Below are 19,410 nucleotides of genomic sequence, written 5' to 3' on the forward strand. Positions count from 1 at the left end.
GGACCAACAGACGCAGCTGTGCGTACCCCACAAACTCACTGCTCGCTTGCACAGCTTTCTCTGCAGCTGCCACTGCCCTGAGACATCCTGGTAGGCCCCTGGCCCCCACATCAAGGCGTCCTGAAAAATATGCAACTGGTCTCAACTTGTCACCATGTTCTTGTAACAAAACAGATGTCATACAGCCATTTCTTTCATCCACAGTTTGAATAAAAGGCTTTTTTGGGTCTGGCAACCCTAAAGTGGGTGCCTGCTGTAATGTCTGTTTTAGTTCCACAAATGCCCTTTCAGCCTTCTCTGTCCATTCTACCTTCTCTGATGGTGCCAAAGGTTTCTCATAAATCATGTCATGCAATGGTTGTTGCATTTCAATATAGTTAGCATTAAAAGTCCTGCAATATGATGTCATATCCAAAAATGACTTGTTTCTTTGTAATGGGCCTTGGTATATTAGCTATTGCCTCTATTCTCTTTGGAGAGAGAGGCTTACCCATTGGTGTAATTTCATATCCTAGAAAGGTTACTTTCTGGACTGAGCACTGGACTTTATTAGGGTTTACCTTATGACCTTCCTTAGCTAGATGAGTAAGCAGCCGTATGGTGTTGTCTGTGCATGATTGCTGAGTCGGTGCTGGCACCAAGAGGTCATCCACGTACTGCAATAAAGCAACATCATCATCCAACACAAGTTTCTGTAATGAACAATGCAATGCAGAGTTTGTAAATAGTGCGGCTCTCGCTGTACCCCTTAAATGTAAAATCAAACCAAAACTGGCTATTAGAATGGACAGGAACTCCGAAGAATGCACTTGAAATATCCACTACAGAAAACCACTGGCCGTCAGCTGGTATCTGTGAGAGAATTGTGTAAGGGTTTGGCACGTGAGGTGCCCTTGCTTGTACTGCAGCATTTCCTGCTTGGAGATCTTGAACAAACTTCCACTCTGTGGGCTGACCTGCATCCCTGACCTTTTGTACAGGAAAAATGGGTGTTCTCGCAGGTGAGGGTGGGCAGGGAATAATTATCCCTTTTTCCAATAAGGCCTGAAATACTGGCCTTATTCCCTCAAGCGCCTCCCTTTTCAGAGGATATTGGGGTTTACATGGTCTATAATCACTCTTTGGGGTGATAGTTACTGGTTCACACCCTTTAATCAAACCCACATCATACTTGTCTTTAGCCCACAGGTAATCAGGTACATTGTCAAGAACTTTTTGCGGTAAATCAATACTAGCACACGTCATGTGTACTGACAAACTGTTTTGTGAGTTGAAATCTGCAGAAACAGCTTTCTGTATTACAACTCTCTCTCTCTCAGCCATGAAAAAGCAGCATAATCTCTTCTGTGTGCTGATAACTGCTCTGAGAACTGTATGCTATCTGCCAATGGTTCCCAATCAACAGCCTCGCTGCAGGCCTTTGCAAATTCACCTGCTTTTTCTAACGGCTGACTATTATTTTTTGCAATGGAGATGTGGGGTACTGAATTGTCAAAATCAAAAATTTGTTCCTGCTTTCCTGTCAACTGAACGAGTGCCACACACCATGAGTCATTCCAGCATATATGGGTTAAAGTCAAAACCCTCTGTCTTTACAGAAAACCATCTCTCTTGCCACTCTCTCTCTGTTATTTCAACAACATGAGCGTGCAATCCATGTTTTCAGCTGGAATGACCTCGCTGGCTTGTGGCAATCTTATCTTCCCTTCAGCATGCAACTCTTCATTCAGAAAGGCCCATTCATACACATATAACAGAGACACACACATAGACAACATTCTGGGATCCCAACAAGAAATATTCAGGCCTTGGTTGTTACATAAGATGCTAGCAATCATTTTACACATCAAATCCCTCCCCATGAGGTTTACCGGACACGCGTCAGATACAAGGAACATATGCATAAACTCATTACCGTCATGCATACAACAGAGTGTAGCAGTAAATTCTTCCCTCACTATATGCCCCGAAGCACTCATAGATGAGTTAAACTGCCCACTCAAGGTGACAAATGGGAGTTCATCTTTGCGTATGACAGAGTTGGTTGCACCAGAGTCTACCATAAACAACAATGCCTGGCCCTCAACCATTATTTCTTCGAGAGGCAGTTTAGAGATGTTGCCTCTCGTTCAACATCAAGCAAAGCAAGTTCTTCATTGCATAGAGCGTTTCTTTCCCTTTCACACACATCAGAAAAAACAGAATTAGCAAGCAGATAATATGGCATTTGAACCGCAGAAAAAACAAGATTGGACTTACCCCCTTCCGTCCGATTCTCTCTTTCCCCCTCCTGGCTTCAGTCCCCTTTTTCTTTACACCCCGCAAAGTTTCCCGCGTCCGCCTGGGATTCTGGTTGCTCTTGAGAATTTAGGAAATGAAAACATTGGTTTTTCAAGTGTCCTTTCTGTCTGCAATACCAGCAAACTTTTTCTTTTGGATTTTCCGGCCACTGCTTTGTAATCCTCTTCTCTTGTTCTTTCTGCTGCCAGTTCTCCTGGAAAACGTTGTCCTTGTGAAAGGAAACTGTGCTGATAACGCCGTTGCTGGCCCCATTTGTCTATCTTGACAAAAGCTGAAGATAGTTGTTGATCGGCCTTTCTCTGCTTCTTTCGTTTTTCTTCGTCATGCGGGCATTCAGCATGTAGAGAATGTGTAATGACCTCACTCAGCTTTCCTGATTCCCATTCGATGCAGGTTTGCTTCACCTTCGTTGGAATTTCAGGTTGAAGTCCCCCGAGGAACATTTGCTTTAGGTAGGATTCCCAGGATGTTACCTCTCCTGTGTTGATGTTTTTATCTGGACTTCCTCCTCTTCCTCTTCCAAGATGCTGTCGAGGAGGATTGGTGGGTTTAGCCCAGGTGATAGTTCTTGTGCTGGCGGTGGCGGGGGTGCAGTTGGTATTTTTGGTAATGCTTCTTGTGCGGGTGGTTGTGGGAGTCTTCTTGGAGGGGGTTGGAGATCACCGTCTAGAAGAGGTACCTTTGTATAAGAGAAATGTACCCCAGGTGGGGTACGTGCAGGTGCATATGGAGGAGGAAAAAAAACAGAAAGTTAGGTTCATCATGTAATGAATCTGATGTAGGAAAACATTATGCTTAATGTTTAGCTCTGACTTAGTCTGAGTCAGTTCGTCCTTGGTCTTTATCTTACTCTGTGCTCTCATTTCTCTGCCATCCGCAATGATTTTTTTCCCTTAATAAAGTGAGTGCTTTTACACTCAGTGTTCCTTTAGGAGGAAAATCATACCTTTTCTCCCAGATTTTACGCTTTCCAACGCCCCCGTGCCCTTTAAGTTTGATCACTCGAGCATACACGCCATTTTCCAGATCCATTGACTTTGTACTCCCTTTCGAATTACCCTGACCCATGGTCACGAACGAAATAACGCTTACCGTATTATCTATTCAGATGCCACCACAACGGTTCTTTTCCAGATTCCGTCAGCTTTGACTTCAGAAATGGTTGAGACTCTCCCTTCCTTTAGGCCTGGGGTACGGAGCCCGATACCTCTCGTCTCAGGGGTGATCAGTCAGTCTCTCCCAAACCTTCTGGAGTCTTCAGCTGTGGAATCCGCATCCTCGTCGCCATTATTGTCGTGGAATTTTAGCCGCATCAAATAATACTCACTAAGAGTGAAAGTCAAGGATCACACAGACACACTGTCGACAGAATTTTCTTTGTCTGAATTTAATATATTCTGCAGAATAGGCTCTCACCCCCGTGGTGCTAGAAGTTTAAAAACCTAAGAGCCCCGTTTACAAGGTTGAGCACATATTTATAGTAAGATACTGAAAAACACAGTCATCCCATCTCCGCCCATGATCCAAAGATTTCATCATAGTTCCAGCGTCACTTAGAAAATAAACCTTCAATTTATCAATGACTAAGAAACATATCAGTTGAAGCACATCTGGTCAAATAGAAGAAATTATTTTGTTCTCAGTGAAACTCTACCGTTTACTGAGTTTTTCCACTTGTTCATCATTTGTTACCTATGTCATTCACTAGCCCCCCTTTATCTTATCTGGTAGGACTTTGCATAATGTTCTAGTCTTTGGACATTTTACTACTGAACAGATGGAAAGAACAGAAATCTTTCACTAGAACAGAAGAACAGGATTCTCCATTTAACAATTATAAGTTCATAGACTATAATTAAAATAAAAATAAAAATAAAAAATCTTCCACTACATTGGTTTTGTATTATACCATTAGTAGTTATATGGGGGCACCATTCGTCAAACTTTTATGACCCCCTCCCCCACCCGGTGACAGTTGCTGTCTGACAGGTCGTTTTTATGACCCTTTGACAGGGGGGCGGGACCATCAATCAAAAGCTGTACAAGTTGTCAACTTTAGACAGAAAGTATTTAATGGTTTTATTGCCGGTCATTTAGAGTGATTGTTTTTCCTGAGTGTGTTTTATGTCACGCGTATGCTGTTATGTTTAATGACGGCTCGTGTTTCGACATTTGCTGTCAGCTCTCACCCTTCCTCCCTCCTTTCTCACAAGATCTGCATTCTTTCACAGGGGTGCCTGTTGTAAAGCGATTAAAGATTTCTAAAACTCAATGTTGGTAAAACAATCCCCCATTACGGTGTCAAAAAAAAAAGTAAATGTTTATTTTAGATTTAGACAAATCATGAACAAGGCTACGATTAAAACATTGGTTTGTAACATCACAAGTTATTTAATGAAATATTCCGTATACGTGTATAGTTTAAGCAATGATCTGAGCCATAACCTTCGGAGCCGGCAATACTATAATCTTTAGACGAAAGTCTAAACTAAATACAATTTAAACGATTCATGAGTTCCGTGAATCTTTTCATGACCTGCTCTATAGTTTCACGCGTATTAAAGATCCGGCGGTGCCTGACAAAGCGCCGGGGTGAGTGTTCATATATGCCGTTTTAAATTAAAGTTAATAAATGTAATTCTGTCCACTATGGCAAAATAGGAGTTTATTTTAGATTTAGAGGATTCTTTAATCATGTCTATGATTAAGACATGTGTATACGTGCACCGATGGTGACAGAGACCTTATATCTGACGTTAAGAAACTTTTAAAAGATTAAAGACGTGTTCATCCATCTTAGGAGGTTTTTATTTTTAATTAAATGATTCTTAAAACCATGTGTGAAAATGTGTATATTATACAAAGAGTCTTACATTGTCTGCTCTGACAAAAATAAAATATTATTTTAGATTTTATGTCAATTGACTGCGTGTATGACAAATATAGTTTGATATATACGTTTGTATTGGCAAGAGACTTCTTTAAAGTCACGCAAGAATAAATATTTTAGTTGTAACTGGTTAACCTTAAATGTACTATTATCTATTTAACTATAAGCTATATTTTACTGAACAGCCTCAAAGTTTCTGATTCCTCCCTCCTTTCTCACAAGATCTGCATTCTTTCACAGGGGTGCCTGTTGTAAAGCGATTAAAGATCGTATGTGATAGATATTTCACAGCAGGGTCAGTTTGTAATCTAGGTAGAGTCTTTTAAAACTGTAATGGTAAAATGTAATATGGTCACTCTGTCAAAAATAAAGCATTTGTTTGTAACAAATTATTTAATGAAATATTCAGCAGTGGTATAGCTATGAACAGGGCCAAAACCACCGGGGACACCAATAACACATTCTTTAGACTAAAGGCTATTTATTTTAAACTAAATAAAAGTTTAATCTTTTCAGACATAGTATTCTGATCACACCATTAGATCGCGCTCCGGCGTTTACAATAGAGAACATACGCGGATGAGTGTTCATATCCACCGTTAAGAAACTTTTAAACGATTAAAAACACTTTCATATCATTTTCTGAGTTTGTTTTAAATTAATGACATCTTAAAATCAACTGTGAATATGTGTTTATTACACAACAAAATGTAATTCTGTCCGCTCCGGTATAATAGGGCTTTTATTTTAGATTTGGGACTTTCTTTAACCAAGTCTCTGATTAAAAAATGTGATTATGTACAACAAAGTTGTCAGAAAACTTAGGCTGATGCGTACTTATATCTGTGGGGTTTTTTAAAAACAAAACTTTTTTGAAGCTTAAAACATTCCACCCTATCTTGTGGTTTGTATACAATGTGAATACTAAAATCGTACGTGTGTATGTGTATTTATGTTTATATATGATTACATATGTTGTGGTGAAAACCAGGTGTTTATCTGGCTGGTCCCTAATGGTACAAATAATTCATGATATTCGTCTCACTGATACAATGGCAGGTGGTTTCATTACATTGAAACTAGTTAGAACACAGCAGAGACATGCATTGAGGTTAATTACCCACATGTTTTTATATGAGGCTCTAAAGCAATATATTCAACCATGCGTATTATGCGGTCTTTTAAGGTTCGTTTGTAACATCATAATTTCCTCTACAGACAATCAAGAATCAATTATGCTTACAAGCTGTTATCAGTTGACACAAACCAGATCTCTCGTCTTTAACAGTTTCGTATAAAGTAAGGCGCCACTCAGAATGTATTTTAACACCCCTGAAAACTAGTGATTGAAACTTACAGCGAGAAAGTCTGCGTTAAAGAGTCTAGAAAAGAAATGGAGACATACCTTACTGGTGAGTGTGTTTAAAAGATTGTATTGTTTTTCAAATATGTGGTGTGTTACAAAAAAAAACCCTACAAAGGACCGGATAACATATCGGGGTTATTGTTATAGGAGCCCTGAACGACACCAACTACGCTAATGTTGCGGCTGAAATTTGTGCTTTAAATACAGGTATGTTTTAACGTTTTCTACATATAATTTTAAACGATCCACTTACATAAAATAAATAAATGATTAAATCTATAACACTCTATTTCCTACAGGATTGATGAAAACTGTAAGTTGTTTATCTGTGTGTGTGTGTGTGTGTGTGTGTGTGTGTGTGTGTGTGTGTGTGTGTGTGTGTGTGTGTGTGTGTGTGTGTGTGTGTGTGTGTATGGATGTTGGTTACAAAGTATTTTACGATCACCCCCAACTATTTTCACAGTGCATAACAACATTAGATCATCTGATCGAGATGTGGTGTGGGGAGTTGCAGGTCTCCACACACTCGGTACGTATTTGTGTTTTACTTTTTTTGTTTTTGTTTTGTTTGTTACAACATTTTGGTCTGTTTTCAAAATTACTAAAAAACAAATCTGTCGTCATTGTAGCGAATTTGTCTAACCTCCTGGATAGCATACCCAATACATCAGGGTTTCTAAGAAATAACGAGAACGGTAAGACGTGTGTCTGGGTGTGTGTGCGTGTGTGTGTGTGCGTGTGCGTGTGCGTGTGCGTGTGCGCGTGTGTGTGTGTAAATGAGGCCACAGCGCTTATGATCCAAAGGTCTATCATTCACAGGGATCTGTGCTACGGCTACTCAACACAACGATGGTAGATCTGGGATACGCAAACCACTCTGTACGTAAAGGTGATTTTACTGACGAGTTACATTAAAGTTAATTATTTATAAGATAAACAACTGTGCTATGGTATTGCAGCGGATTTGTCTATCCTGGTGGATAATATACCCCACACGACACGGGGTGGCCATGGATCACACAAAAGACAGAGATCCATTCAGGCCGTGATTCACACACCAAGGGGCCAGCATACAACTTTACGAAATACTGATGCAAAGAGACAACGAACGGTTCAGAGTGCGTCCCCCGGTACGTATCTAGAAATGGTCTTTAAACATATTGTTTTATTTTAAAGCGATATTTAATAACATAGTCATCTGTTTACAGTTTTGAATGACAGAGTCACCGCGATCGATAATGTAGGACCGTTGGAGTCTGACGCTAGAACATCTGGTCAAGGTGTTTATACAGCATTAGAGATGTTTTAAACAAAAAGTTTTTTATTTTGTTATTTTTAACAACAGAGTTTATCTAATTGCAGGGTCGAACACACATGACATAGTAGAGAGCTTTGTAGATTGGGATGAGGATCTGATTATCGCATGGGACGCTTGTGATTTTGAACTACATACACCGGTGCAATCACCATCAGCGTCCATGAATGTACAAGAAACACCTGTGGCTTCCGAACAGACCCCAGAGTTAGGGGTGAATCACATAAACCAAGAAGACAACAATTCTGAGGATACAGAATTGTTCCCATATGTTTTGACCCAGAACCTCGATGTTCAAAGAATCGTGGATTCCGAACAGGACCCGGAGCCACTGCCTGGTAATCAACAGGCCTATAGAAACGAACTTGTGACTGATGAACAGGTCACGGACAGCACAGGAAATGAAGTGACTCCAGAAGAGCTCAAAGACTTTTTGCATTATGTATGGCACGATTATGTACAGTTTAAGCAGTTTGTAGTCGATGGTTTTGCAATCCAGGATACAGAGCGAAGAAAACTGTTGGGGTTAATCGCCGAAATTATCACTCTGTTAAAAAACACGACTTTGTAAGTGACAAAGCCGTTTTCTGCAGTTTTAAACTTATACCGTTGAGTGTTCTCAATACCAGATACAACGGGAAAATTTTCAATGTTTATATAATCTGGTTTATACATGTTTTTGATACCTTGTTGGTGTTTCTTATACTCAATATTATTATTATTATTATTGTTTTTTACTGATTTTTTATTATCTGAACTATTGCTTGTTATTTGTGATATAATGTTTGAAAACATTAATAAAAACCCCCGCAAATATCTTCTTAAGATGATTACGCATTGTTTAATTATTGTGGCTTGCTGTACCAAACCATTCTCTGATATATCAAGAATATTTCCAAAGTAACGAATGTTAAGATATTCATGACCAGGGGTCTATCCACAGAATGCACCACAATGTTTAAAGTGTTGGTTGCGTGCATGCTATGCATTCACAAAACATACATTTACATTCAAAACCTATGGATTCAAAGACTTAAAGTCATCAATTTATGTCGTTCACATCAACCGTACCAACATTTTTAGAATGTGCAAACTGTTTTACTTCGTTTTAAACATGTTTGGGCGGTTTCGGTCTAGATTTTTATAGAAAACTTCAGAACATGACACCGTTTTACATTAACATTTACAAAATGATGAAGCATTTTACTTTTAAGTGTCTCCCATGATCATGTGGGGGTGTGACAATTACTTTTGTTTGTTTGGAAATTATATGAATGCAGAGAAACAACGCAAAAGTTTTGAACTTTAACATAATTTTATAAGGGTCCTGATTTTTAAAAACAGTAAGCTGTAATGTTTCTTACACACAAATCTAAACACATCACAAGTCTGAATGTTTAATAGTATGCAAAGGTTTGTTGGCGTATTTTAAACACAAGCTGTTTATCTTAATCTTTAAACAAATGTGTATGACAAAAGTTGTTCTGCCTGAACTGACACTAAGGATCGATGCCGAAATGTTAAATCTAAGTATTTGCAAAACAACCTTGACCACCATATAGATGTTTTCAATCTAATGGTACCGGTTTTAAATGTGACCAAACTATTTCAAACATTACAAAGTTGTAGTTGGTTGCGTTTTACTTTACAAGGTTTTAACATACATTACTGTTTAGTCACGGTGTGTTTGGTTGCAACATGATCTCACAAAAATCCGTGAAATAGTCACGCATTATTTTGCTCAGTTTTGCGTGACATTGTCACGTATTTCCACCATATTACGTGCCCCTGACACGACTTGCTTTTCCGTGACAGTTTCACGTATTGGTTACTCAACTGTTTTTCCTATTTTTAAACAATTTTCGCTTCGGTTTGGGGTTAGATTTGCTGTTTGCGTTAGGATGTCACTTAATGTATTGGTTTATGAAAAAAAATCGTATGCTTTTTAAACCATCGTCGCCTGACGTTGGGGTTAGAGTTGGGTTTGGGTAAGGATGTCATTTTATGTAACAGAAGGTTGTTCTAACCCCAAACCGAAGCGACAATTGTAAGAAAATAGGAAAAACAGTTGAGTAACCAATACGTGAAACTGTCACGGAAAAGAAGTCGTGTCAGGGGCACGTAATATGGTGGAAATACGTGACAATGTCACGCAAAACTGAGCAAAATAATGCGTGACTATTTCATTGCATTGCTGCTGCATACAACAGACTCTCTAGTTTATGGTAAAAGGCTTACTAAATAAAAACCTAAGCACTCTGTATTATGTTGCCACTGATGATTTTACAAGTTTACAGTTTCAAACATTTTTGCTATCTTAGCTGTGAAAGATTTAGTAAATAACTCTAAAAAATAAACAGTATTGAAGCATTCCCTTAATCTTCTAGCAACGATTTTCAAGAGATTACCAACATGTATGATGTACTAACTGTCAAGGGGTCTGTGATATTATTTTTTTGAAGTAATTAGCTATCTAATGGCTACTGCACAATAACTTAAGCGATAAAGAGGTTGCCAAATGTTACATAACCTATAGAAACGAAACAAGATCAATTACAAAGCCACTGGCATAAGGTTTACACTTAAACAAATCACGCAGATGTTTAAAGTGTAGTTGTTACGCCCAGAGAGGGGTGTCCCTAACTCCAGGACTCCTATCTCCGCCTATCCGTTACAGTCATTAAAACGGCACCAGTATGCTTCATTCAAACACATTCGTTTAACAAGTTTCAAGAAACTATGGACTCGTACTGCTACACCAAAACGTTTGCGCTACCCAACCCAGAGCAATATGAAGATGCGAGAACCTACAGTTGGACCTGTGCACTCAATAAGTCCTCCACAATATCTGATGGCGGACCATCACCCTACAACAACACCACCCTTTGTACGGCTCAAGTAATGTCTGATGATGTTCCCATGGACCTGTGTCCCCAAGAAGGATACGACAATGCCTGATGAATCAATACACATTGCGTGTATCGATTCCACAGACTGTTTGGTTTCAAGATCATGAAACAGGCTTCGTGATACATCTGTTACAAACTTGATGACAAAAAGCTAATGGTATTCTGTAGAATCTTTAGAGACTATTACTGTGTGTTTGTGTTGTTTGCAATATCAAATAATGATCAAATTGCTGTTTGTGAAATTATTGAACCGATGGATGACCACATTCTTGTGAAAAACGTTGTGATATTTCTACAATGATAACATATGATGTATTTCTTTTACTTGATGAGAAATAAAAAAAAACATGTACCACTTTAAACATCTGCGTGATTTGTTTAAGTGTAAACCTTATGCCAGTGGCTTTGTAATTGATCTTGTTTCGTTTCTATAGGTTATGTAACATTTGGCAACCTCTTTATCGCTTAAGTTATTGTGCAGTAGCCATTAGATAGCTAATTACTTCAAAAAAATAATATCACAGACCCCTTGACAGTTAGTACATCATACATGTTGGTAATCTCTTGAAAATCGTTGCTAGAAGATTAAGGGAATGCTTCAATACTGTTTATTTTTTAGAGTTATTTACTAAATCTTTCACAGCTAAGATAGCAAAAATGTTTGAAACTGTAAACTTGTAAAATCATCAGTGGCAACATAATACAGAGTGCTTAGGTTTTTATTTAGTAAGCCTTTTACCATAAACTAGAGAGTCTGTTGTATGCAGCAGCAATGCAATGAAACACACCGTGACTAAACAGTAATGTATGTTAAAACCTTGTAAAGTAAAACGCAACCAACTACAACTTTGTAATGTTTGAAATAGTTTGGTCACATTTAAAACCGGTACCATTAGATTGAAAACATCTATATGGTGGTCAAGGTTGTTTTGCAAAGACTTAGATTTAACATTTCGGCATCGATCCTTAGTGTCAGTTCAGGCAGAACAACTTTTGTCATACACATTTGTTTAAAGATTAAGATAAACAGCTTGTGTTTAAAATACGCCAACAAACCTTTGCATACTATTAAACATTCAGACTTGTGATGTGTTTAGATTTGTGTGTAAGAAACATTACAGCTTACTGTTTTTAAAAATCAGGACCCTTATAAAATTATGTTAAAGTTCAAAACTTTTGCGTTGTTTCTCTGCATTCATATAATTTCCAAACAAACAAAAGTAATTGTCACACCCCCACATGATCATGGGAGACACTTAAAAGTAAAATGCTTCATCATTTTGTAAATGTTAATGTAAAACGGTGTCATGTTCTGAAGTTTTCTATAAAAATCTAGACCGAAACCGCCCAAACATGTTTAAAACGAAGTAAAACAGTTTGCACATTCTAAAAATGTTGGTACGGTTGATGTGAACGACATAAATTGATGACTTTAAGTCTTTGAATCCATAGGTTTTGAATGTAAATGTATGTTTTGTGAATGCATAGCATGCACGCAACCAACACTTTAAACATTGTGGTGCATTCTGTGGATAGACCCCTGGTCATGAATATCTTAACATTCGTTACTTTGGAAATATTCTTGATATATCAGAGAATGGTTTGGTACAGCAAGCCACAATAATTAAACAATGCGTAATCATCTTAAGAAGATATTTGCGGGGGGTTTTATTAATGTTTTCAAACATTATATCGCAAATAACAAGCAATAGTTCAGATAATAAAAAATCAGTAAAAAACAACAATAATAATAATAATAATATTGAGTATAAGAAACACCAACAAGGTATCAAAAACATGTATAAACCGGATTATATAAACATTGAAAATTTTCCCGTTGTATCTGGTATTGAGAACACTCAACGGTATAAGTTTAAAACTGCAGAAAACGGCTTTGTCACTTACAAAGTCGTGTTTTTTAACAGAGTGATAATTTCGGCGATTAACCCCAACAGTTTTCTTCGCTCTGTATCCTGGATTGCAAAACCATCGACTACAAACTGCTTAAACTGTACATAATCGTGCCATACATAATGAAAAAATTCTTTGAGCTCTTCTGGAGTCACTTCATTTCCTGTGCTGTCCGTGACCTGTTCATCAGTCACAAGTTCGTTTCTATAGGCCTGTTGATTACCAGGCAGTGGCTCCGGGTCCTGTTCGGAATCCACGATTCTTTGAACATCGAGGTTCTGGGTCAAAACATATGGGAACAATTCTGTATCCTCAGAATTGTTGTCTTCTTGGTTTATGTGATTCACCCCTAACTCTGGGGTCTGTTCGGAAGCCACAGGTGTTTCTTGTACATTCATGGACGCTGATGGTGATTGCACCGGTGTATGTAGTTCAAAATCACAAGCGTCCCATGCGATAATCAGATCCTCATCCCAATCTACAAAGCTCTCTACTATGTCATGTGTGTTCGACCCTGCAATTAGATAAACTCTGTTATTAAAAATAACAAAATAAAAAACTTTTTGTTTAAAACATCTCTAATGCTGTATAAACACCTTGACCAGATGTTCTAGCGTCAGACTCCAACGGTCCTACATTATCGATCGCGATGACTCTGTCATTCAAAACTGTAAACAGATGACTATGTTATTAAATATCGCTTTAAAATAAAACAATATGTTTAAAGACCATTTCTAGATACGTACCGGGGGACGCACTCTGAACCGTTCGTTGTCTCTTTGCATCAGTATTTCGTAAAGTTGTATGCTGGCCCCTTGGTGTGTGAATCACGGCCTGAATGGATCTCTGTCTTTTGTGTGATCCATGGCCACCCCGTGTCGTGTGGGGTATATTATCCACCAGGATAGACAAATCCGCTGCAATACCATAGCACAGTTGTTTATCTTATAAATAATTAACTTTAATGTAACTCGTCAGTAAAATCACCTTTACGTACAGAGTGGTTTGCGTATCCCAGATCTACCATCGTTGTGTTGAGTAGCCGTAGCACAGATCCCTGTGAATGATAGACCTTTGGATCATAAGCGCTGTGGCCTCATTTACACACACACACACACACACACACACACACACACACACACACACACACACACACACACACACACGCACACGCGCACACGCACACGCACACACACACACACACACACACACGCACACACACCCAGACACACGTCTTACCGTTCTCGTTATTTCTTAGAAACCCTGATGTATTGGGTATGCTATCCAGGAGGTTAGACAAATTCGCTACAATGACGACAGATTTGTTTTTTAGTAATTTTGAAAACAGACCAAAATGTTGTAACAAACAAAACAAAAACAAAAAAAGTAAAACACAAATACGTACTGAGTGTGTGGAGACCTGCAACTCCCCACACCACATCTCGATCAGATGATCTAATGTTGTTATGCACTGTGAAAATAGTTGGGGGTGATCGTAAAATACTTTGTAACCAACATCCATACACACACACACACACACACACACACACACACACACACACACACACACACACACACACACACACACACACACACACACACACACACACACACACACACACACACACACACACACACACACACACACACACACACACACACACACAGATAAACAACTTACAGTTTTCATCAATCCTGTAGGAAATAGAGTGTTATAGATTTAATCATTTATTTATTTTATGTAAGTGGATCGTTTAAAATTATATGTAGAAAACGTTAAAACATACCTGTATTTAAAGCACAAATTTCAGCCGCAACATTAGCGTAGTTGGTGTCGTTCAGGGCTCCTATAACAATAACCCCGATATGTTATCCGGTCCTTTGTAGGGTTTTTTTTTGTAACACACCACATATTTGAAAAACAATACAATCTTTTAAACACACTCACCAGTAAGGTATGTCTCCATTTCTTTTCTAGACTCTTTAACGCAGACTTTCTCGCTGTAAGTTTCAATCACTAGTTTTCAGGGGTGTTAAAATACATTCTGAGTGGCGCCTTACTTTATACGAAACTGTTAAAGACGAGAGATCTGGTTTGTGTCAACTGATAACAGCTTGTAAGCATAATTGATTCTTGATTGTCTGTAGAGGAACTTATGATGTTACAAACGAACCTTAAAAGACCGCATAATACGCATGGTTGAATATATTGCTTTAGAGCCTCATATAAAAACATGTGGGTAATTAACCTCAATGCATGTCTCTGCTGTGTTCTAACTAGTTTCAATGTAATGAAACCACCTGCCATTGTATCAGTGAGACGAATATCATGAATTATTTGTACCATTAGGGACCAGCCAGATAAACACCTGGTTTTCACCACAACATATGTAATCATATATAAACATAAATACACATACACACGTACGATTTTAGTATTCACATTGTATACAAACCACAAGATAGGGTGGAATGTTTTAAGCTTCAAAAAAGTTTTGTTTTTAAAAAACCCCACAGATATAAGTACGCATCAGCCTAAGTTTTCTGACAACTTTGTTGTACATAATCACATTTTTTAATCAGAGACTTGGTTAAAGAAAGTCCCAAATCTAAAATAAAAGCCCTATTATACCGGAGCGGACAGAATTACATTTTGTTGTGTAATAAACACATATTCACAGTTGATTTTAAGATGTCATTAATTTAAAACAAACTCAGAAAATGATATGAAAGTGTTTTTAATCGTTTAAAAGTTTCTTAACGGTGGATATGAACACTCATCCGCGTATGTTCTCTATTGTAAACGCCGGAGCGCGATCTAATGGTGTGATCAGAATACTATGTCTGAAAAGATTAAACTTTTATTTAGTTTAAAATAAATAGCCTTTAGTCTAAAGAATGTGTTATTGGTGTCCCCGGTGGTTTTGGCCCTGTTCATAGCTATACCACTGCTGAATATTTCATTAAATAATTTGTTACAAACAAATGCTTTATTTTTGACAGAGTGACCATATTACATTTTACCATTACAGTTTTAAAAGACTCTACCTAGATTACAAACTGACCCTGCTGTGAAATATCTATCACATACGTTCATAAGTTCAGCATCAGAAACTTTGAGGCTGTTCAGTAAAATATAGCTTATAGTTAAATAGATAATAGTACATTTAAGGTTAACCAGTTACAACTAAAATATTTATTCTTGCGTGACTTTAAAGAAGTCTCTTGCCAATACAAACGTATATATCAAACTATATTTGTCATACACGCAGTCAATTGACATAAAATCTAAAATAATATTTTATTTTTGTCAGAGCAGACAATGTAAGACTCTTTGTATAATATACACATTTTCACACATGGTTTTAAGAATCATTTAATTAAAAATAAAAACCTCCTAAGATGGATGAACACGTCTTTAATCTTTTAAAAGTTTCTTAACGTCAGATATAAGGTCTCTGTCACCATCGGTGCACGTATACACATGTCTTAATCATAGACATGATTAAAGAATCCTCTAAATCTAAAATAAACTCCTATTTTGCCATAGTGGACAGAATTACATTTATTAACTTTAATTTAAAACGGTATATATGAACACTCACCCCGGCGCTTTGTCAGGCGTGAAACTATAGAGCAGGTCATGAAAAGATTCACGGAACTCATGAATCGTTTAAATTGTATTTAGTTTAGACTTTCGTCTAAAGATTATAGTATTGCCGGCTCCGAAGGTTATGGCTCAGATCATTGCTTAAACTATACACGTATACGGAATATTTCATTAAATAACTTGTGATGTTACAAACCAATGTTTTAATCGTAGCCTTGTTCATGATTTGTCTAAATCTAAAATAAACATTTACTTTTTTTTTTGACACCGTAATGGGGGATTGTTTTACCAACATTGAGTTTTAGAAATCTTTAATCGCTTTACAACAGGCACCCCTGTGAAAGAATGCAGATCTTGTGAGAAAGGAGGGAGGAAGGGTGAGAGCTGACAGCAAATGTCGAAACACGAGCCGTCATTAAACATAACAGCATACGCGTGACATAAAACACACTCAGGAAAAACAATCACTCTAAATGACCGGCAATAAAACCATTAAATACTTTCTGTCTAAAGTTGACAACTTGTACAGCTTTTGATTGATGGTCCCGCCCCCCTGTCAAAGGGTCATAAAAACGACCTGTCAGACAGCAACTGTCACCGGGTGGGGGAGGGGGTCATAAAAGTTTGACGAATGGTGCCCCCATATAACTACTACCATTTGCTGTGATATTAAAGCATTTAACAGAACAATATAAACCCAGTTTGGCTTCTACACTAAAGAGCTAACATTAATTTACTATTTATGTCTTCTTTCCAGGGGCACTATTAAAGTATATGCTGCCAGTAAGCCAAGCTTCAGCTGTGGTGAGTATAAAGGGGCTGTAAAATGATAACCTTCCACATTTTAAAAATGAAGTCTAACTTTATAAGTATTTTCTTTATTTCATTTCAGCTCCATCAACCACTTATTTTCCTGGTTCACAACACAGTCATATCACCCGAGAAGCTGACAATGCTGGTAAGTTCTGTGTTTTAGTTTAACCTATAGAGATAGATTCATTTCCCACTTGTTGTTGTGTCCTTATGCTAAAAATGTGCTGCCTTGGAAGGAGCTAGAAGTCCGTCTACAAAAAGGGAAGACAATAGATAAAACTGAATTGTCCCTAGAGGAAGAGAGAAACAGGTGGAGAGAGGTCCTCATTAGGCTTGTGGAGTGAATCACACAACATACTTAGGGAAAACAATAAAATTTAGCTTTTCGCTTGCATCAGTGACACCATTCTCCGTAAAATTGTGGTTGAAATAAAGAAGTCAAAGTTTTTTTCCCTAATTTTGGACTGCACTCCAGATGTCAGACACCAGGAGCAGATGTCTGTTTGCTCCCCTCAACTGCAGAGGACAATCTTATGACAATGGCGCCAACATGAAAGGCCGAAATAAAGGGACACAGGCCAGGCTGTTGAAGAAGAATCCTTGAGCTCTCTATGTACCTTGTGCAGCCCACACATTAAATCTGATGGTGGCAGATTCAGCCAAGGGGTCAGTGGATGCCACTAACTTCTTCGGAGTGGTGCAGAAATTATTTGCAGCTGCGTCCCAGAGGTGTGCCATCTTAAAAGATCCTATGGACCTCACTGTCAAGGCCTGGAGTGACACAAGGTGGGAAAGCCGAATTAACAGCATTAAGCCTTTACGTTACCACAACGTCAATGTCAGGGAAGCTTTGCTTGAGGTGAGGGAAAAGACAAATGACTCTATGATTAGAATGGAGGTTCATTCCCTGGCTGAAGAAATTTGATCATTTAGGTTCCAGATCTCCACAGTTGTCTGATATGATATTCTGTCAAAAATTTACACAGTTAGCAAACTCCTTCAGTCTGTCAATATGCATCTGGACATAGCAGTAAATCTCATAAATAAAACCAAAGCATCTCTAAAGACCTACAGTACAGGGCAACTGGTTTTGTAAATACTCAGACCACTGCAAAAGAGCTCTGTGAAAACATGAATGTTGAGGCAGTGCTGAAAGAGAAGAGGCTGCCAAGCACAAAGAAGCACTTTACCTACAGTATGAGACAGCTGACGAGGTAGTGATTACTGCAATGAAGAGACTGGAAACAGGATTTTTCAATGTTGTGGTGGACTGTAGCATCCAGTCTTTGGAGGACCGATTCAAGTCAATGGGGGAAGTAAAAGATAAATTTGGAGTGCTCCTGAACTTCCACAAACTGGATGAAGAGTTACTTAAAGGGCAATGTGCCCAGCTCGGAAAAACACTCACCTGTGTAGAATAGGCAGATATTGATTGTAGAGAACTAGCCAAGAGCCTTCCAGTGATTCCCAAAGAAGTCACAACAGTGCTGGAGCTACTATTCATATACATGAAAGGGGGGTGTGAGTTATACCCAAATCTTTTGGTAGAGCTGAGGATAGCCTGCACTCTTCCAGTGACATTGACAACTGCAAAGAGAAGCTTCTCTAAGCTTAAACTCATAAAAACCTTCCTGAGGTCCTCCATGTGTCAGGAACGCATGAGTGGAATGGCAATAATTAGCATCAATCACCAGATAGGCAGCCAGATCTCTTATGATGAGGACTTTGCATCCAGGAAGGCAAGAAGAGAACAATTCTGGGGAAAGAGTAAATGGATGCATAGCATCACAGATTTGAGGAACTTCAGAAGGGAAGGCATTTCCCACAAAAAACACAGATGATCAGCATCATTGTAAACTTATGATTATATTTAGTCAATAATACATGGTTAAAAGCCTACTTATAAGTCAAGTATTGGCACCTTATTGCACTCTCTTAATTCAATTTTCTTAGCAAATTACCTTGGTAACACTTTATTTTACGACCCGCAAAGTACCGCGTAATTAAACCGAATTTACAGCGTACCTATTTGTAACAACAGGGTAGGTAACCTGTAGGTATAAGGGAATAATATTTTAAGTTTGGGGTAATAAGGGGGTAAGAATATGAAGAATTATAAATTATTTATACTCTAAGTATTTTATAACAACAGGGTACCTATTGTAATATTACGTGGTATGTATGACTTAGTCAAGTCTATGGGGAAATTATGTTTTATTTATTTTTTATTGTGAATTTTTCATATTGACTACTGAATGTTGTATACAGTCAATGTCTACGAGCCACATCGGCAAA

The 19,410-nt window shown here is 38.1% G+C and overlaps 1 protein-coding gene across 1 annotated transcript; it reads right to left on the bottom strand.

Annotated features, from left to right (window-relative positions):
- Positions 1-12,682: 12,682 nt before the first annotated feature.
- On the bottom strand, positions 12,683-14,659 carry LOC135750407 (uncharacterized). The gene is made up of 7 exons (XM_065269193.1): positions 14,641-14,659; positions 14,480-14,539; positions 13,932-13,997; positions 13,690-13,749; positions 13,439-13,609; positions 13,289-13,360; positions 12,683-13,206 (listed from the first exon to the last, which is right to left on the bottom strand). Exons 1-7 carry the CDS (start codon positions 14,657-14,659, stop codon positions 12,683-12,685), a joined length of 972 nt encoding a protein of 323 aa, XP_065125265.1.
- Positions 14,660-19,410: the final 4,751 nt, after the last annotated feature.

Source organism: Paramisgurnus dabryanus, chromosome 3 (assembly GCF_030506205.2).
Source record: "Paramisgurnus dabryanus chromosome 3, PD_genome_1.1, whole genome shotgun sequence".
NCBI classification, from domain to species: Eukaryota; Metazoa; Chordata; class Actinopteri; order Cypriniformes; family Cobitidae; genus Paramisgurnus; species Paramisgurnus dabryanus.

Excerpts from the sequence above, each read along its gene's own strand:
- LOC135750407 (XM_065269193.1), bottom strand. Across the intron at positions 13,610-13,689 it reads TGGGATACGCAAACCACTCT|CGGATTTGTCTATCCTGGTG; the intron begins GTACGTAAAGGT and ends ATGGTATTGCAG. Across the intron at positions 13,207-13,288 it reads CGCTAGAACATCTGGTCAAG|GGTCGAACACACATGACATA; the intron begins GTGTTTATACAG and ends ATCTAATTGCAG.